Source organism: Halichoerus grypus, chromosome X, assembly GCF_964656455.1.
Source record: "Halichoerus grypus chromosome X, mHalGry1.hap1.1, whole genome shotgun sequence".
Taxonomy (NCBI): Eukaryota; Metazoa; Chordata; class Mammalia; order Carnivora; family Phocidae; genus Halichoerus; species Halichoerus grypus.
In genome coordinates this window covers 120063850-120085396 of record NC_135727.1, presented here as the reverse complement: position 1 = coordinate 120085396, position 21547 = coordinate 120063850, and the positions used below count along the sequence as shown (strand labels likewise).

The 21547-nt window shown below is 40.9% G+C and overlaps 1 protein-coding gene across 2 annotated transcripts in view; it reads left to right on the top strand.

Moving 5' to 3' along the window:
* The window catches only part of CA5B (carbonic anhydrase 5B), a 50130-nt gene that overhangs the window by 12110 nt on the left and 16473 nt on the right, over nt 1–21547 (top strand). For both annotated transcript variants that reach the window (XM_078064773.1, XM_078064774.1), the window contains one exon: nt 17867–18064. In XM_078064773.1, coding sequence (XP_077920899.1) covers nt 17867–18064 — 198 coding nt within the window. The remainder of the gene's footprint in view (nt 1–17866; nt 18065–21547) is intronic.

Here is a 21547-nt window from a genome sequence, read left to right as displayed (position 1 = left end):
AAGAAAAAAAGGTAACAGACATGATTTGATTTGGTTTTTGGCATATTGCACCACCCCTCCCTTTTCGCAGGGGAGAATATTATAGTCTCTGCTGCCCTGAGCCACTGAGCATGTTGTCTTCCTAAATCCCAGACCCTCCACTGATCAGTTGCAAAAACAATACACATTGTATCTGGCAACTTAAAACTCCAGCAGAAGGCCCGTTGTCTACTTGTGTGACAGAGTGACCCAAGATCATTGAGGGTTAGAAAAGATAACATGGAAAGTCCTTAGCTGGTGCCTGCCACACAGTGAGGACTGTGTTGGCACGTTACTTCTAGTACTAGGATTATCATCATCACCATCTTTATCATCATCATTATAGGCTCAGTGCCTCCCTCAGATGTTTGAACATTGTTAAGATTGGGTTAAGCAGGATGAGGAGTAAAGGAAGGAGGAGGATATGGCAGATTCAGAAAGCAGCATTTCCCTGGAGCCTATCTGTGCTTTGTGCTTCACCTTCACTCCGCTCCCCCCCTTCCCAGGGAATCATTGGCTGTCCACTCACATTGCTGTTTGCTCTTATCTCAAGGAGCAGACAGTGTTGACAATCCTAACTTGATTTGTAATATGACAAAATAAAGATAAAAGGCTGCACCTGTTACCCAAGATGAAAATAAAGTCAAATTCACTTAGTATATCTTCTACTGAAATTTATTTTGTCACATAAAAAATCTAGGGTTAGAGCAGATCAGGAAACAAAGCCGAACAGTCAACAACAAGAAAATCTGATTTAAAAATCTAATAAAAAAATGGATCAGAGCCCTTACTTAACAGGCACCTCACCAAAGAAGATCTATAGATGGCAAATAAGAGTATAAAAAGGTGCCCTACTATGTGTTCTGTGATCAGGGAAATGCAAATTAAAACAACAAGATATTACCACACACCTATTACAGTGGCCAAATTCCAGAACACTGACCACACCAAGTGGTTATGGGGGTGTAGAGCAACAGGAACTCTTAACTCATTGCTGGTGAAAATGCAAAACGGTACAGCCACTTTGGAAGATAACTTGGCAGGTTCTTTTAGAACAAAATATATCCTTGCCATACAATCCAGCAGTCATATTCCTTGGTATTTACCCAGCACTGTTGAAAACTTAGGTCTGCACAAAAACCTGCACATGGATACTTACAGCAGCTTTCTTCGTAATTGCCAAAACTTGGAAGCAGCCAAGATGTCCTTCAGTAGATGAATGGATATCTTAAGTACGGCGTAGCCAGGCAATGGAATTTTCTTCCTCACTGAAAAGAAATGAGGGCGCCTAGGTGGCTCAGTTGGTTAAGTGACTGCCTTCGGCTCAGGTCATGATCCTGGAGTCCTGGGATCGAGTCCTACATCGGGCTCCCTGCTCAGCAGGAAGTCTGCTTCTCCCTCTGACCCTCCTCCCTCTCATGCTCTCTGTCTCTCATTCTCTCTCTCGCAAATAAATAAAAAATCTTAAAAAAAAAAAGAAAAGAAATGAGCTCTGAAGCCATGAAAAGAAATGTAGGAACCTTAAATGCATATTACTAAGTGAAAGAAGCCAATCTGAAAAGGCTGTATACTCCGTGATCCCAACTATATGACGTTCTGGAAAAAGCAAAACTATGGAGACAGTAAAAAGATCAATAGTTGCCATGTGTTAGAGTATAGAGAGGGATGAATAGGTGGAGCAGATGATTTTTAGGGTAGTAAAAATACTCTGTATATTATGATGGATACAGGTCAGTATACATTTGTCCAAACCTATGGAATATATAACACCAAGAATGTAAACTATGGACTTTGGGTGTTATCCTGTGTCAGTGTAGGTTCATGAATTATAACAAATGTCCTACTCTGGTTGGGGATGTTGATAATGGGGGATGCTGCATGTGTGGGGACAGGGGTAAATGGGAAATCAATGTACCTTAAATAAATTAATGGATAAATAAAGTCTTAAAAAATTAAACATGAGGGGTGCCTGGGTGGCTCAGTCGGTTAGGCATTACCTTCATCCCGGGTCACAATCTCAGGGTCCTGGGATTGGGCTCCACATTGGGGTCCCTGCTTAGTGGGGAGTATTCTTCTTCCTCTCCCTGTGTCCCTCTCCTCTGCTCATGCACACGCTCTCTTTCTCTAATAAATAAATAAAATCTTTAAAAAAAATTAAACATGAGATCTTAGAGCATAACAATATAAATTTAATAATGTTAATTCTTAATTTAATTAAATTTAAAGAATATCATCTAGAATTGAAATGGTACATATTTGCTATTTATTATTATTTCATTGATTCTTATTATTCATGATCTCTACTTTTAGATGGAAGAAAAGTATTTTTTTAGGACAATGTGGAATAGAATGGCACTGTATAAAATCTAGCCACTAGTCCCATGTGTTTATTTTCATGTAAATATAAATTTATTAAAATGGTATGGCTGCATGTTGCTAGCAGTTACCATACTGAAAATTTCTGTCATCAGAGAAGTTCTATTTGACAGGACTGGTCTGTATTATAACTGAACTGTGTTAGAAAGTTGTTCCATTATTTCTCCAATTAATTTTGAAGGACAAAAGTCCTCGAGAACGTTAGTATTAAAAAGTTTGCTGTGCAGTGTCTTCACAGAGAACTCTGGTAATCCCTAAGTAATAAAGATTCAGGATGCGCCAGGCAGAGTCTCTCATTAACATTCAAATAACCCTCAGAAACAATAGGCTGCTTAAGAGCCCCCTAGAATTGTATTAATAGCTTCAGGGGTGTCGGCAGCAACAGGGAGCTAACAATAAGCCCAGGAACTGTGGGCTTTAGTCTCCTGTGCTGATAGCCGCATGTGTATGCTGCAGCTACCTGGGCTCAGCATCAAAGTGCATCTAACAGCCCTCGTGCTCCGAGAAGACAATTTGTGATTCTGAGATCACCCTTAACAATGTCATTTGGGAGGGGGCTGTCCCTATGTATCATGTCCCCGTGCTGAGCCCCAGGCCTACTAGGGTGGTCTTCAGTTCCATGAGGAAATCTGCACATCTCGAGAAAGAGGACGGTAACAGGGCAAGGCGCGGGAGAAAAAGCCAATGAGGGTGTAGAACAACAGTGTCCAGTGGATAAATAACGTGAGCCACCAATATGAGCCACATAGGCAATTCTGTGTTTTCCAACAACCACATTTAAAAAAGAACAAATAATATGTGAATTACATCTCAAAACTGGGGGAAATTCATTCTAATATAGCAAATATGTAGGTAAAATACAGTAAATAGGTAAAATTATTTTTACCAATATATTTGTTGGGAAGGAAGAATATTTAACCTAGCATATCCAAAATATTCTCACTTAAACATGAGATGAATATAAGAATTATAAATAAAATATTTTACATTCTTGGTTTTGTACTAAGTCTTTAGGTCCCTAGGTGTTTTACATTTATAGCAGATCTCAATTTAAATAGTCACACAGGGTGAGTGGTTACCTTATTAGGCAGTGCAGGTACAGAGAATAGATGCCAAGGAGTAACAGCAGATGAAGGGATGCTTAATGTAGTGTGGGGCTGTCAGGGAAGGGGCTGGAAGTGATCTTGAGAGCCTGTAGGATTTTAAGAAATGAGAGAAATGGGTAGATGTGATCATGTGAACTATTGGGGAGGAAGAATTTCCTCTACCCTTCCAGGTCCTTCTGGCCGGACTAAGAATCAAATTGACATGAGACAGATTAATAGGAGAAAATCAAATTTAATAGTGTATGTAAGGGGAATCCATATGGAAATGGAAATTCCAAGGATAGTGAGGCAACATGAGGCTTATATGAGCTATAGAGAAGGGTGGGGGTCCACTGATACAAAGGGAAGGAAGACCAAAATCAGGAAGATGAGAGGAGATGTTTGGAAAACAAAGGTTACCCTATTGAGCCACCCAGGCGCCCCTCTATTTTTAATTTTTTGAGGAACCCGCATACTCTCTTCCACAGTGGCTGCACCAGTGTGCACTCGCACCAGCACTGCACAGGGTTCCCCTTTCTCCACATCCTCGCCAACACCTGTTGTTTCTTGTGTTGTTGATTTTAGCCATTCTGACAGGTGTGAGGTGATATATCACTGTGGTGTTGATGTGCATTTCCCTGATGATGAGTGATGTTGAGCATCTTTTCATGTGTCTGTTGACCATCTGGATGTCTTCTTTGGAGAAATGTCTGTTCATATCTTCTGCCTATTTTTTAATTGGATTTTTGGGGGTGTAGGTGTTCAGTTGCATAAGTTCTTTCTATATTTTGGGTACTAACCCTTTATCATATATGTCATTTGCAAATATCTTCTCCCATTCCATAGGTAGGTTGCCTTTTAGTTTTGTGATCATTTCCTTTGCTGTTCGGAAGCTTTTATTTTTTAAGATTTTAATTTTTTTATTTATTTGACACAGAGAGAGATAGCAAGAGAGGGAACACAAGCAGGGGGAGTGGGAGAGGGAGAAGCAGGCTTCCCGCTGAGCAGGGAGCCCAATGCGGGGCTTGATCCCAGGACTCTGGGATCATGACCTGAGCAGAAGGCAGATGCTTAACGACTGAGCCACCCAGGCGCCCCTCAGAAGCTTTTTATTTTGATGTAGTCCCAGTAGTTTATTTTTGCTTTTATTTCCCTTGCCTCAGGAGACACATCTAGAAAAATATTGCTTCAGCTGGGATGTCAGAGAAATTAGTCTGTGCTCTCTAATAGGATTTTTATGATTTCAGGTCTCACATTTAGATCCTTAATCCATTTTGAGTTTATTTTTGTGTATGGTGTAAGAAAGTGGTCCAGTTTCATTCTTTTGCATGTAGCTGTCTAGTTTTCCCAACACCATTTGTTGAAGAGACTCTTTTCTCCATTGCATATTCTTTCTAGCTTTGTCGAAGATTAATTGACCATATAATCGTGGGTTTATTTCTGGGTTTTCTATTCTGTTCCGTTGACCTATGTGTCTATTTTTGTGCCAATACCATACTGTTTTGATTACTACAGCTTTGTATTATATCTTGAAATCTGGGATTGTGATACCTCCAGCTTCGTTCTTCTTTTTTGAGATTACTTTGGCTATTTCGGGTCTTTTGGGGTTCCATGCTAATTTTAGGATTATTTGTTTTAGTTCTGTGAAAAATATTGGTATTTTGATAGGGATTACATTAAATGTGAAAATTGCTTTGGGTAGTATAGACATTTTAAGAATATTTGTTCTTCCTGCTAGAACTTTTCATAAGGAATTTCTAGACTGAACTTTTAACAGCCTCAAGGCCAGAAACCAAGCCAAAACTTGCACCAGACAACTGCCAGACTTTGTCTGCAATACCTATAGATTTGGGTGAATTCTCCTCTTCTTGAGCTTCTCCATATATCCTGAGGTTCCCATACCTGCTAGGAAGTAACCTAATTTATCACCTGGTATGGCTATTGGGAATTCTGTAAGCAAGGTAATAGGCTGATATTTCCACAGGGTTTTATTGGTTCCATAAAGTCATTCTTAGTTTCTTAAAGCTGTCTGGTCATATCTGAATCTATCCAGGTCTCAAATATGACATTCTAGTCAAAGCCTTGGTAATATAGCCAATGCCTCCAACTGTGTCCTATTACAAGGAGAACAGATTCTTATTGAACTTACGAGAATAAATATACTGCCATAAAAATATAAGAATTCTCACTGAGTTTCTGAATTCTGGAGGGTTCAGAGAGGGAGACAAGATAAATGTTTCAATACTGCTTATAACGGTATAATTTATCAAATTATTATAGATCAGTTAGCTTAAGAGAAAAGATTTCCTTAATCTTGAAAAACAAACCATTTTAAAAAGTTGGAAATGTTTTAAAAGTCACAAAAATTATAATCATCATCCTCAGTTCATTTAGTGCCATGTTTTTGTTTTCCTTGAATCCAGTATTTCCACTAGTTGTAGAAATTCTTACCTAGTTCAGTTTTACGATCTTAAGGTTATCGGAAATTTGTCCTCAAGAGTTTTTTTCTGTGAGTTTCACTGAAGATGAAATACACTGCAATGGCATCAGTGTAAAACAGTGACTGTAAATGACAATAGTTAAAAATGGCCATGGTTATGGGGCGCCTGGGTGGCTCAGTCAGTTAAGCGTCTGCCTTCGGCTCAGGTCGTGATCCCAGGGTCCTGGGATGGAATCCTGCATCGGGCTCTCTGCTCAGTGGGGAGCCTGCTTCTCCCTTTTCCTCTGCCTGCCGCTCTGCCTACTTGTGCTCTTTCTGTCAAATAAATAAATAAAATCTTTAAAAAACAAAAAAAAAAGGCCATGGTTAAAGATTTGATTAGCGTTCATTATGATGCAGGTGGCAAGGAAATGTGATTATTTCTTTGACACACAACACTTCAAGATAATAACATACCAGAACATCAGATTTCTAGGGGTTGTATGCAGTTTTTAGAACACTTATTTTAATTACACATCTACACAAATATAATCTAATAGGGTGTAATATCACTTATTTGACAAGGCTTCTCATTTAATTTAATATACCAAATAAGTCTAATAGGTTTAATTTCTCACAAAATCTTTGAAGTGTTCCAGGAGCTCTCTGGAACATCTCAGTTAGATTGTAGTCAAAAGATTTCATTTTAGAATTTGATTTTGGGAAGAATGTCAAAAACTATCAAAAGGTTTGAACATTTTATTAAATAGGATCTCTGATCATTAAGAAATAGTATTTAATTATCCATGTAATCAACTCAGCAATAAGATATCAAAGGCAAATACAGAAGGTTCCATACCTGTAATCAAATTTAGCTTTTTAAAAATATTAAGATTCAGAGGTGTTTTTTTTAAAGTAAATCAAAGACCTGATAAACATAGGAAATTATTTTGGCAAACCACAGAATCCTTGTTTTCTAGGCACTAACTTTTTTTTTTAAGATTTTATTTATTTGACAGAGAGAGACACATCGAGAGAGGGAACACAAGCAGGGGGAGTGGGAGAGGGAGAAGCAGGCTTCCTGCTGAGCAGAGAGCCCGATGCGGGGCTCGATCCCAGGACCCTGGGATCATGACCTGAGCCGAAGGCAGATGCGTAACGACTGAGCCACCCAGGTGTCCCTAGGCAGTTAACTTTAAAGATAAAAACATTTACAATGTCTTATTAAGAGCAGATCAATAGTTTAAGGAAACTTTGGGTTTTTTAACAAAGGGAAAACAATTTTAACTTGGCATTAGTGTATTTTTGACATTAAAACCCATTTACTTACTTAAATTTATTCTAATCTTAGCTAGTACTGACCACACACAAAATTCCCTTCTGAAGATTCCCTTTTCATAAACCTGCAACTTTCTTGTTTGCATTCAGAGTTTGCCCTAAGTTTCCCTTCTTTAAATAATCAGTCTCACTTTAGGAAAAAATTACTTTCTTTTCCCTCAACAGAAATGTATTCTCATTCCTCGTATTTTTTCCCCAAAACACAGATCTTACTTTTCTTGCATACAGAGTTGTTTTTCTTATTATTTCTAGTAGCCTTAACTGCATTTATTAGAATTCTTAACTCTTAGGAGCCTTAGCTTTTGGTGAAAACTAAGTATTAAGCAACTATAAGTTTTTGTTATACAGTATTCTTTAGATTAGTAAATTTATGAATACATTTCATAATTTCTAGGGACATGCATTTTTTCATAGTACAATTTCTTAAAGAAATCACATGGCAAATTTACTAATAGAACCATATTATTTTTAGTTTCTTTGCAATAAGACAAAAGTAGACCTATGTTTATTACTTTATTATTTTATCTTATTTGGAAATTATGCAGATACTCAACAAATTCAACTCATCATCTGACTCAGGAAAATTCCAAAATTGCAGGTTGCCAAACATTTTGGAAGCCACCTAAAAGTTCACCTATAAACCTTTTAGTCTTACTTACATCTATTTAATCTACTTGTTCTTGACAATTATGTTCAGATACCTACAAAACTTCATGAGGCATTAGACAAAGTTAACCATTATTCTAATATTTTTGACACATTTGCAACAGAGACAACAAGAATCCATTTGACCTTCATTAAACACAGATCAAAGTTTGACATCTAATGCATAACTCAAAGACAATTTTATTTCAAGTAAACCAACAACCTTAAGTTAGCTTTAGTACTGAATATTTTTCCAGATCACATAAACTTGAAAAAAGATTTGGGTTTCTATCTTTCAGAGTTTTGGAATACTCAATTCTTACAGGCACTTGCCTTCAAACCAACTAAATAGAGCTCTTTTACAAGTTAATTTTAGCAATACCATCCAGAGGTAGAGAAAATATCCAAAATTTATAACATATATAGACACTCATACACAGACAAGATGCAAACAGTCGGGGTGCCTGGTTGGCTCAGTCGTTAAGCGTCTGCCTTCGGCTCAGGTCTGATCCCAGGGTCCTGGGGTCGAGCCCCGCATCGGGCTCCCTGCTCAGTGGGAGGCCTGCTTCTCCCTCTCCCACTCCCCCTGCTTGTTTTCCCTCTCTCGCTATGTCTCTCTCTGTCAAGAAAATAAATAAAATCTTAAAAAAAAATAAAAATAAAAAAAGATGCAAACAGTCTTCTAGCTTTTGTCTTACTAAGATCTGTGGAAAGGACATTAAAGGCCCAATTTCCAAATACCTTTCCCCACCTTTTTTGTTTTGGGGAAAAACTTTTCTCTAACGTTCCCCCTAATTGTTTTTATTTCAAAGAATGGCTTTTAGGTCCTAAAGAAGATGGGAGTAGGAAATTTACATCACAAAGGAAGAGAAAGTATCCACATTTTCTTCAAAATGGAGATTTGGTGCATATCTGTCTATTATGAGAGGTGTTGGAGTTGGGGCACAAAAGCCATTCTAGAAATTTGTATTTTTAAAAACCTTTTTCCCTTTTGTTTCTTCAGTCTAAGGCAATTATGGGCTGTATTTACATTTTAAAGACATAAGATTTATAATTTCAGGGGACAGAAGGGATGCAAAAAAAATTTATTTTTTTTCCCAGAGTTTCAGGGCAATTGTGATTTAAAATTTACCTTTCTGGGGCACCTGGGTGGCTCAGTCAGTTAAGCATCTGCCTTCGGCTCAGGTCATGATCCCAGGGTCCTGGGATCAAACCCCGTGTCAGGCTCCCTGCTCAGTGGGGAGTCTGCTTCTCCCTCTCCCTCTGACTGCCGCTCCCCCTGCTTGTGCTCTCTCTCTATCTCTGTTAAACAAATAAATAAAATCTTTAAAAAAGAATTTACTTTTCTTTTAAAGTACAGGACAGTTGTTTTAATATTGTGATCTTTCATAATATCCACAAACATTTTGAGAGGAATAGGTGAGGTTTGAGAATTGGTAAAGATGGGTGGGCTTTGACTGGTTTCTGGAGTTGCATTTCTGGGTTTGTAGAGATTTGTAAGACAAAGAATTGTGGGTTTTTTTGTTGTTTTTTTTTTAAAGATTTTATTTATTTGCGAGAGAGAGAATGAGAGACAGAGAGCATGAGAGGGAGGAGGGTCAGAGGGAGAAGCAGACTCCCCGCTGAGCAGGGAGCCCGACGTGGGACTCGATCCTGGGACTCCAGGATCATGACCTGAGCCGAAGGCAGTCGCTTAACCAACTGAGCCACCCAGGCGCCCGACGACAAAGAATTGTTTTTAATTCCTCAAAGAACTAGATTATAGTCTGAATATCAAAGGACTGACCTGTCTTTTTAACTAAATTTGCTTCTTTATATTAGGGAGGTTTTTAACTAAAATGGGAATCAAAAGATTTTTATCTTTGTAAAGTCTGTATAAAACATTTTAACATTATAGCCTTTAACAAAGCATTTTAACCCTTCTTTCTGGGTTCATAATTCAGCGTGGGCTTCTATTAATCCCTGAATAATGGCCTTTTGCAGATCATTTGTAAGAGGGCCTAAGAGAAATTTTTAGTCCTGTTTCCCCTGAAGAGGGTTTGTGAATAGTCATTCTTTTTAATTTCTAAATTTAGTAGGACCTTTTCAAAGTGGAGGTAAAAGGGCTTTATAATTTAAAATATCTTGCTGCCATCTAGGAGACATGAATTCTTTTATAGTAGGGGGTCTAGGATACACCTGCAAAGGAGGTTGCATTGGAATGCCTGAAGCTGGCAGGCCTGGTTATCAATCCTTGGAAGGTAGGAGCACTGCAAGCCTTATTGCCAGTCTCAAGTGCTTTTGTTAAATTCATTTCCTGGCTTTCAGCATTTACCCGAAGACCTGTATACTTTGAACCTAGAGATTAGGCCTGAGTGCTACCTATAAATCTTAACATGGAAAGGAAATTCTTAAATCTAATTTCTGTGATTTTATCTTGTCAAGGGAGTCCCTAAGACTAGCTGTTATACTAATAAGACAAGTGAGAGCTCTGTATAAAGAAAATTTTTCTTTTAAATATAGCCAATTTAGAGGTTCCATTGTCTGGCCATTGATGAGTAGGATCTATTAATAGCAACTCAAACCGATAAGCCTTAATGGCGTAACCGAAGATGTATGCAAGATGCATCCAAGGAGGGCATAGGTGACCTGTCCCTGTGATCCAGAAGTTTACTCCCAAAATTAGTCTAAGAAAGCAAAGACCTGGGGCGCCTGAGTGGCTCAGTTGGTTAGGTGTCTGACTCCTGATTTTGGCTCAGGTCATGATCTCAGGGTCATGGGATCGAGCCCCGCGTGGGGCTCTGCACTCAGTATAGAATCTGCTTGTCCCTCTCCCTCTGCTCCTTCCCTCACTCTCTCTCTAAAATAAATAAAGTCTTAAAAAAAGAAGGAAAGCAAAGACCTTTGTTGCACAGGCAGAAAAAATGGTGTGGTGAGAACGGGGTCTCCAGTCTCCCACAAAATTGTAAGATGTCTTCAGTCACATACCCACTAATCTATGACACTGGATAGATGGTACTGGAATGGGACTTTCCAGCACTAACAGGCAACAAGGATTGGGATGACAGAGGTTCCTATGGGCTGGAACCTCTCATGTCCAACACCCTGGAGAGCTGACACAGCTGGACAGAGAGAGAGAGTGTCTGAGTTCGATCCCCAGTCTGTTTAACTGGCTGCCAAGGTGCACCCTGGCAAGTGCACCCTCTGGATGGTGGAGACCAAAGAGAATGTTCTCATTGGTCACAAAGCCAAGCTCTTAGGACATAGAACAAAAGAAAGGAAAAATATTCTCATGCTAACGGTCTTGGCTAAGCCTTGGGTCTCTTAAGAGACACACTAATACCTAAGAAGGATGTGCCACAGGGTTGGGGACTGGGTTGTTTTACAGTATACTTTGTTACACGGTTTTCTTGAGGTTGGCAGGTGACCTAGTGTCAATCTAACCCATTCTGTGACCAACTTATCCTGTCATGGATAGGAGGTGGTAAATGCTTTAATAGCTTTTAAGTGCTCAGCCTGTGCCCACCAGTTTTGTGGCTTTGGCTTCCAAAATGTCCCTTAGCAACAGCCTTTACCTCAAGTGTGCCTCAAATGATACAGACAAAAGAAAACAAAGACCATCTCTGGGAGGAAATGGATCGGTAACCAGAGTATTCTATCAAATTTAACCAGAGTCACTAGGCCGAAAGACAAATATTTTCCACAAATATTTTCTCCTGCTAATCTAAATTTAGAGAGAAAAAGGACTGTCACCATTCTCACTCCATCGGACTCTGCAGATAGAGATTCTGGGAGGCTGACATGGTAAGAAATCTCACCTTCTGCCAGCTGAATGTCAGATGTCCCAAGCTCTCAGCTGTGGCAGCGTTGGGGCACGTGATGTCCAGTGAGTTAAAGTATCCTGCGGACTACGCCAACTGTTGGGGAGGAAGAAGTTCTTCTACCCTTCAGGGTCCTTCTAGCCAGACTAAGAATCAAATTGACATGAGACAGATTAACAAGAGAACATCAAATTTAATAGCATATGTAAGGGGAATCCACACAGACATGGAAATTCCAAAGACAAGGAGGCAACCTGAGGCTTATTTGAACTAAAGAGAAGGGTAGAGGCCTGAGGACACAAAGGGGAGAAAGACCATTAGCAAGAAGGTGAAAGGAAGTGTTTGGAAAACAGAGGTTGTCTTTTTATGCAGATGAGTTCCCTAGGTAAAGAGGAATCTCTGTTAATAGCTCCCTTCCTGGTAAAGCAGGCTGTTGAAGGGGAGGTAAAGAACTTTTCCTGAATCTCCTGGGTTTGGATTGCTTTTAACTCAAAATAATGTTCATGCCAAAGTAGGCCATCTTGGGGTGGCCTGCCCTTGGCTCCTACGGAACAAAGGAAGTTTTCTGACCTAAACCTGCTTGCCTGGTTGAAGTGACTGTGGGTGTGAGGTAAGGGTAGAGAGCCTTGGTATCAACTTGTTTGGTTTTCTCTGTCAGTAGAATAAGCATTGAGTGCCTTCTTTTTGCCTGGCACCAGGTTCAGCCTAGAGGTTGTAGAAGAAGTTTAGGACACCGGCCCTAAGACTGAGGCCTTGACACAGGCCCCGTGAGCAGATAAAGCAAATGCACACTGAAGGAGCAATGGTTGGGTGTGAAAAGGGCAAGAGTGAACATGATGTGAGTTCAAAAGAAAGAGAGGTCAGAGCAGTGGGAGAAAATGTCAAAACCAAAGTTTGGGAAGATGGAGTAGAGGGGAATGAGAGAACAGGAAAAGAAACCAAGGAGTATGGTAGGAAGTCCAGGGTGTAGGGGCCTGAACTGGGCTGCTGGTCATGGGCAAGTCAAGGAAGAGATAAACCTGAAAGATCCTTAAAGAAAAAGTAATGCGGTGGTCAGTAGGATAAGAGGAATAAAGATAAAACGGGACTGGAACCTTCCCAGGGATGCTCTTTATCTTATACATTCAGTGCACAAGCAGTGATTGAAAGCCAGCTCACTTGTAGATTGCAGAGCAGTGGGGGAGGCAGATAATTATGTGTATATGTGTAGGGGAGAACACATAATTTTCCCTCTACCCTTCTGAGTTCTTGGCTGAGACCACCCATAATAAAGGACAGATTAACAAGAGAAAAACAAATACAAGTTTAGTAACATGTACACCTCCTGTATACATGGGAGAGACCTAGGAAAGCTGAGAAACTCCCCAAGATGGCCCAAGCCATCACCTTAAATACCATCTTCAGCTAAAGACAAGAGATGTTGAGGGGGGGCAGTTATGGGAGGTTACCAAGCAAAGCACAGTAAACAAGGGCATGGTTGTAATGTAGATTTAAGTCCAGCCTTCTCCTACGAGAGCTCCTGGTGACTTAGAGTCATCCTCTTCCTAGTACAGAGAGGGAGACACCCGTACACATGGAGATTTCCCTTATAAATGTAAATTTCCTTGACAAAAAGGGTAACTTCTCAGTTTTCAGAGCTTCTCCCATGTCTGCTGTTTCCAAAATAATTGGCTCAAAATAATCCTTATGCCAAAGAGACATATGGGATGGTATATTATGCTACCCATCACCACCCCAAAATATGCCTCTTTGGCATAAGGATTATTTTGAGCCGATTATTTTGAGAAACTGCAGACACAGGAGAAGCTCTGAAAGCAGAGTAGATGTTATCCTTTTGTCAGGGAAATTTACATTAAGAAGGGGGGCTGTACCAGGAAGAGAGCTATTACCACAGACAGATTTTTCATTAGACTTACCTGCTTGGGAAGGCAAACTTGGCTCTCCATATATTTCCTCTTCTCACCTTCCCGTGAATTGCCTTCCTCCACTTTGAAGCCTCAGAGCCCTGTCCCATTCCTTAGCTCCAGTTGTATTTAAGCCTCAATCACCTGGCTACCTTTTGAGTCTCATATCTTTGTGGGTCTCTGGTCAGGAAGTAGGTAATTAAAAAAATTTTTTTCTTCTATTAATCTGTCTTTTTGTTACAGTGGCAGGGGGGGTCTCACCTAAGGACCCAGAAGTGTAGAGGGAAAAATTATTTGTCCTTCCCTACAGTGGCATATTCTGCTACCCTTCATATGAATATAATAATAGCCATACCAGTGTAATAAATCTTTCAAAAGAAAAAGATCAGAGTGTTATGATTAAAAAATAATAAGAAGAGGGGATCATATTATAAGAGAGTAGCCAGAGAACATTTTACTGAGAAGGTGGCAATTAAGCCCAAGACTTATAGATAAGGGGGAAGTTGAATGAGGGGAAATTGATTTCTGACGAGGAGGAGCAGGAACTTGAGGGGCTAAGACAGGAACGTGCTTTCTGTGTTTCAGGAGTTGAAAGAGGGACACCCCTGAGGCTGGAGACATAGGGTGGTACAAACACAAAATAAATCAAAGCCAGGACTAGTCGTATAAATAAGAACTAAAACCAAGCACATTATCATTATGGTATCTAAAGAGATTTTGGTGCTTGTCAGCAATATAGTAGTGACTCCTTCATAATGACAGTGTACCTCTGCTCACTGAAACCATGGTTGATAAAATCACTGTTTCTGTTTATTTCATTTTCCCCTGAAAATGAAAGCACTGTTAGTCAGAACACTTAATCCTCTTCCTATTTTGAGGGAAAGTATGAGCAACTACCAAGATATCATTTCAATCTGTATTTTGTTAACATGGAGGAAGAGGATGGGAGGACAGAACAAAAATGTGAATTATCCTTATCAGAACAAACCCTTGGCAAAAGTTGTCTTCACTAAGGCACAGTCACCACGGGCCCCTGGTTGGGGGGATGGTTTGGGCTAAAGGAGGAAGTGGTGGGGGAAAGGAAACCTTCTAGAAGCTGAACTTGTGAATCAAAAGGCATAAATTGATAGGAGCGTTAAGGTCATAAAAGAGCAGTGAAGGAATAGGCCTGCTTTTCTTGGGCTAGTGTTTGCATGGGTGAGAGTAGATTCTGGGCATTTCCTGAATGGAGTGTGGGGGACGAGTCAAGGTGAAAGGAGGGATCGTCTTGGGGATCTGCTTGTTAGTTTCCTTCTTGCCTAGTCCTTACAGGAGACCCTCATGAATTGGTTTTGAAGAGTGAATTCTCAAACCTTCAGCCATAGTCTGAGTATCTTAGAGGGGAAGGAGTTGCAAGGTCTCTTTGTGCCAGGCATCCTTACAACCGAATCAGGGCTGTTTGCCTGTGTTAGAAGGTGGGAGAAGGATAGTAAAGTTTCCCCCAAACTGAGTAGGCACTTTGAGACCAGAAAACAGAGCAGGCCACTCTGTACAGTTTACACCAAATTGTATTCAGGGTAACTTACTGCGGGGTATCAGGCAGGTGACGGACGATCCAGACGAGACACAGCTATTCTTTGCAAAGTCTGGACCTTGGTCCACAGATTTTATAGAGTGAGGGGACTCTCAGGGGGCACTGTAGTGAGGTCAGAGGGTTCACATGCATTTCACAGGGTTTGCATGCACCTAATTGACAGCCAACATTTAACAGTCCTTATGGGACCATCTGTGCGTCAGGAAGGGGAGAGAGACTGTGTTATCTCTAATAGATTCATGGGAGGCCAAAGCGAACATCTCCACGTTCTGGCCTTGGCTGGCATTTCTAAGGTACGAATATTAATCTCTAAGGGGCCCATAACACATAGCCCTAAGACAGGTCAGCGAACGAGATGGTGGGCCAAAGATGGAGTCAGTATTGTCAGCACTCCTACAAGTTGCTTTCTAATTTGCATTCTAATTAGATTATTATATTAAAATATTGTACCAGGCAAATGCATTTTCTGTTTGAGGTTTCTGAAACAAAATTCTTGTTCTCAAACGAGCAAGTTCTTTTATACTAAGAAAATCAATAAAAACATTGGGTTTGGATCTCTCCAGAGATAAGATGGTACTGTTTTATAGAAAGAAATAGTTAAAAAAAAAAAATACCCTGAGTTTGCAGAGACCATGGTTTCTCAACTTACTGACATTTAGGGTCATACAATTCTGTGCATTGTAAGATGTTTAGCTGCATGTCTGGCCTCTATGCACTAGATGTCAGTAGCACTCTCTTCCAGTTGTGACAACCAAAAATGTCTCTAGACATTGCCAAGTGTCTTCTAGGGGCAGCATCCCTCCTTCTGTTGAGAACAACTGGTCTACTCTCAGGAGAGCCCTCTGTCTCATTTTTACCCCCCCCCCCAAAAAAACCCATACGGCTAGGATTTCAATTTTATACATTTTACCAGCTACCCAAGCAAAACAAATGTCTCCTTTGTAAAGGTCAACCGGAGGCAAGTTTCTGGGCCTTTTTTTAAATGAAAAAAGGTGTCTCTGTGAACCTGCCATACAGAGTGGGTTGACTGAATAGCAGCTACCTTATCACTTTCTCAGATCCTTACTCTCATTCTTCGTAGTGGGGTGAGGCTCAGAGGGTCATTGGTAATGATTTATCTCAATTCATGTTTCTTCTACTTTCCCTATTGCTCTTGGTTCTACCCATCTGGGGCGTTTCTAAGGGGCAGAGAACTGGAGCACCCCCGATTATGCATGACGTCCTATCCATCATGCATGGATGTCTCAGCAGCTCTCTGTGTTACAGGAAGTCCACTGTGATTTATCAGAGACTTCCCACGAACAACACCTGGTGCTTGATTCTTTGTAGAAAAATCATTATCAGTGATGTGTGGCGTCTGTGTGGGACGATTGGTACAGTACACCTGAACACCTGGATCTAGAGTGGAGTCGGAGTGCTCCTTGTCAGTTGCAGACCCAACAGTAAGAAATAAACGTTGCACGTGGATACTCCTTTAGCTACTCCTTTACTGTGGCAGCAGGAGGAAGGAAGATTTCCCCTCTCCCCCAGCAAGAGCCCAGCCAGTGAAACAGTTACAACTCAGGCAACGAGAAGCCACTGCAGTTCCAGCTCCCAGGTTGCTCCAGTGGACTTTTTGTTTCTAAAAGCCTTCCCAGCTTCCTCCTTTCCTCTGTAAAAGAGCATTCCTCTTTGTTCTCTGGACTTGTGTATGGTTTTGCTATAGCTTGCTTGTCCCAGATTGTAATTCTCTGCTATTCCCCTCCCCCCCAAAACCCCATTTTTTTTTTGCTGGTGAAATGACTGGCAGTGTTATTCTTAAGGTTAGCATAGCTCAAACTAAGAAGAAATAACTCCTTTGGGGGCGCCTGGGTGGCTCAGTCGTTAAGCGTCTGCCTCCGGCTCAGGTCATGATCCCAGGGTCCTGGGATCGAGCCCCGCATCGGCTCCCTGCTTCGTGGGAAGCCTGCTTCTCCCTCTCCCACTCCCCCTGCTTGTGTTCCTGCTCTCGCTCTCTCTCTCTGTCAAATAAAAAAAAAAAAGACTCCTTTTCCTCACCAGATTCATCGGTACCTTCCTTCATTTTTCCAAAACCCTGGAGTGTTGCCCTCATCTCAGTTGGAAGACTGTAATATCGCATTGTATAAATAATCCAGAAATCTTCCACATTGCAAGCTAAGTTACAGACGCATGCCACGCAAGCCTTTATTTCTACTAGCCCGGCAATTTAAAAAATTTACAGTGCTTTAGTGAACATCTGCGTTCCAAAAAGTGTCCCTCCTCTTCCCCCGTGACCTTTGTTGAAGAGAAGTCCACGATGGAAAGTTTCATTACTTTGTACTTGTATGTGAACCTGGTTGGTGGGTGGGGCTCAGAAGATGATCGGTAAAGAAAGGAAACCCATTTGAGAATACCCTCCTTCCACGTGGTGCTAGCCTGCCCGCGTCTTCCTGTCCTCAGGAGACCGGGCGGCGCCTGGTTTAGGTGAGAGGCCAGGGTAGGAGCGGGTAGACCGAGCGGCTCGTGGCGGACAGAGCAGCGGGCTGCTCCTGCGCCAGGCGCTCTCTGAGCCGCCTCTGCCCCCTGCTTCCGTCGGGCCCGTGCGCCTCCGGGTGGCTAACTCCTGAGACTTAGATTGCGTCACCTCGACACACCCCAGCACGGAGTTGCCTGCTCTGGGATCCCGGATGGCGGCGTCTTGACGATGGCCCCGCTGTGCTTTCTCCTAGTGCACCCGCTCTGGGAGACCGTGGACCTGGTCCCGGGGGGCGAGCGCCAGTCGCCCATCAACATCCGGTGGAGGGACAGCGTCTATGATCCTGGCTTAAAACCGCTCACCATCTCTTACGACCCCACCACCTGCCTCCATGTCTGGAATAACGGGTACTCTTTCCTCGTGGAATTTGAAGATTCTACAGATAAATCAGGTGAGAGCCCGACTGGTGGTCTTGTCTGGAGTTAAGGGACAGCTTCGTGTCAGCCCAGGCCACACCACACCGCATCCATGGGCACGCAGACCGCCTTGGGCAGTGGCATGGGACTCACTGCACTGAGCTTTTTCAACATATGAAAAAGATACCGTCTAGTTTTTATGAACATTTTCTTCTACTAGTATAGGTAGTACTTATTAATAAGTATGTATATCTCTATATATAGATAAGAGATAGGATTTGAAATTAAAGCTTTGCCTGAAGTTTATTTTGTGTGTATTGAATATGTACTCATTTTCTCTGCTTGCTGACTTTACAAGACACTTTTACATTAAATAGTATTACTATTTAGATTTAACTGAGCAGATTGCAATACCTTTGAAATGGGGCAAAAAGAATATTCATGTGTACATGACGTTATTGTCTTAACAACCAGTTCTACATAGAAAAATGAAAACTCACATTCTGTTAATTTTATTGATTAAACAATATTACCTGGTTTAATAGAAACACAATTTAAAAGAGATTTTCAAATCCAAATGTTGTATTGCTTTTGAATCTTCTGGTTTCAACCTACCAGATATAGACTCATCTGAATGATTTCAAAGTTTACCTGAAACTTTTAGTGTCTCCTGAACACAGAATGTGATTAATTCTCTGTAGATTTCTTTTCTCTTTTTCTCCTTTTTTTTTTCCCAACCAAATTTGATGGTATCAAGTAATCTTAGTCTGAAATCATTTTTAGTTGAAATAGTGTATCTTTAAAGAGTGGCTCTCAACCAGTGGCAGTTTTGCCCTATCTCCCTCCCCAGGGGCTAGGGGACTTGGCAACATGTGTAGGCATTTTCAGTTGTCACCCTTGCAGATTGGGGGGGAGGGGGGTGCGACTGACATCTTGTGGGTCAAGGCCAGAAAAACTGCTGAAGAAAAACTACAGTACACGGGGCAGCACTCACAAAGACTTATCCAGCCTCAAAAATCAATAGAGCCTCCAAGATTGAGAAATCCTTTCGGAAATTAGTTTTCTCTCATGAATATGAGGAGATGAGCCCATGAAAGTGTGAATGAATGAAGTAAAAAATGTAACCTAAAGCATAAACAGAAGTGTTCCCTCCTGTATCTATCCTGGTTCTGGCTCTAGGATTCTCACCTGTATCTTGGTTCTCTCTGCATTTTCCTAGTGATGCTCTGAAACAGACCCAGCCCTCTGGCCCCAGCCACAAACTGACTGCTTCTCCATTGGGAATTATCTCCGGCTCTCTTCCCTTTGACCTGCTTCTCTGCTGTGATCCAGGAAGTGCTCAAGTCTCTCCTTAAGAGTTTAGGTGTCCCTGTGTTCCCCATTTTCTTCTTTCTCCCCCAGGGTATGACCTGGCCCCCCAACCTTGACCATCTTACATATATTTCTCAAACTAAGAAGAAAGTAATTACTCCTTTTCCTCCCAAATTCATTAGTATCCTTCCTAGTTTTTTCCAAAACCCCATAGTGTGCCCCCATCTCAACTGGAAGCCTATAATATTACATTGTATATAACGATTCCAGAAATCTTCAAAATAGCAACCTGCATTCTTATGTCCTAGATGACCACCTTGCATGATGATGAGCTTTACTTTGTCTCTGTCGAATTCTACCGTTACTCCTGCCAACTAGACTAGTGGGCAGACCCAGTCTGTAAACACCCAACTCTCTTGCATGCACTCAGGATGCGTGGCGATTCTCTCAAATCTCAGTCCTGTGTAGGGCCCTGGCAACCTTCTTTCTTTTCTTCTGAGGATCCTAAATATTGGTTAGCCTTCTAATGACCTTGCTGATCTAGAGACTGTGTGTTTCCAATCTATGATTGCTTCATTGAACTGGAAATTGTGGGAAGTTGTTCAATTGGTTTCTTAACCAAGTGAGTTAATCTCCAGATCATTCCAGGCAAATAGCTTTCTGTTTTATTTTCTAGTCATTTTTTTTTCTTTTGAATAATAGATTCAAGAATGCTTTTCCACCGGTTTGCTTGGGCAGTCTCAGATGGAAAACAAATGACTTGCATTTTCCTCATAATAGCTCATGAGGTACCTCCCAAGACAACTAACTAAATCATTCCTTCACGTCACCTTCTCTAGGTGTGTCAGAGTGTCACACTGTTTTTACAAAACATACAAGAAAAATTGTGGAGAGGTTGCTAATTTTCTGCTTGTTTTGTTAGGAAGGACCAAAATATAGGTAACCTCTTTTTATTAAGCGTTAATAATCATTTTCTTTAAGATACCATTAATCTATGATAAGTACCTAACTTTCTCTATCTCTTTCTTTTTCCACATTTCAGTGATTGCCTCCTATTTCCTGCTTATTCTTCATTGCTATTTCTCCATGCTGTTGCAAAATAATTCATAGCATTCAAAGAGGAAGAAAGAGTGAATGAACATAAAACCTAAAGAAAAAGTAAAAGAGAGCAAAGACTACCTAGAAATGAAGAAAGGCAAGAACATTGGTTCTAATTCTAGAAAGGAAAGGAGCTAATAAATATCACCGTCTATAAATTTTAAAAAACTAGGCAATGCTTCTGCAGTGTGCTTTACAAAGAACTCAGGATAACATATACAAGGAAAGGGTTTGGGGAAGGTATGTGATAAAAAGAAAACATACCAAACCTTATGGGATGCAGCAAAAGCAGTGCTTAGAGGGAAATTAGACATGAAAATGCCTATATTGGAGAAGAAGAAATTTCTCAAATCAATAACCTAGCTTTCCACCTTAAGGAGCTAGAAGGAGAAGAGCAAACTAAACCCAAAGCAGACACAAAGAAAGGCATAATAAAGGACAGAGCAGAAATCAATGAAGTCAAAAGTTGATTCTCCAGAAAGATCAACCAAACTGATAAACTCTTAGACAGGTGGACCAAGAACACAAATAAGAGAAGATTCAGATTACTAAAATCAGGAATGAAAGAGGGACATCACCACCAACCTTATCGAAATTAAAAGGATAATAAGAGAAGGTATGTGAGCATCTCGTACCGCCGCCCTTTGCTGGGTGTTGTTTTCTTATTTGTCTTCCCCGAATAGGACACAGATAGTGATTTTAATGAGTGCATGTGAGGGATACAAAATATTCTGGGGAAGGGCACTAAATTATGCCCTTGAATGATCTCTAATAATTTCACCTCCTCCATAAGTACCCTCATCGCCTATGTCACCAGGCCTCAAAGGGAGGAAGAGATGAGTCCTGTTGTTCTCCTAAGGGTGCTTCCTGCCCCATCTTGCATCACTTTACACTTTTATGGGGCATCACTGGTAAACCCAGGAAGAACGCTTCCACAGACATTTGAAGTTCTTCCGAATTTTGGTCCCACATTTACTTTTTCAGAGAAAACAATGTGATGATTTTTAGCAGATTTAGAAGGTGGTGGAACCATTAGAACAGTCCAATTTTAGAACATTTCCATCACCCCCAGACAGTTTCATGCCCATTTCCTTGCATTTAGTTTCATT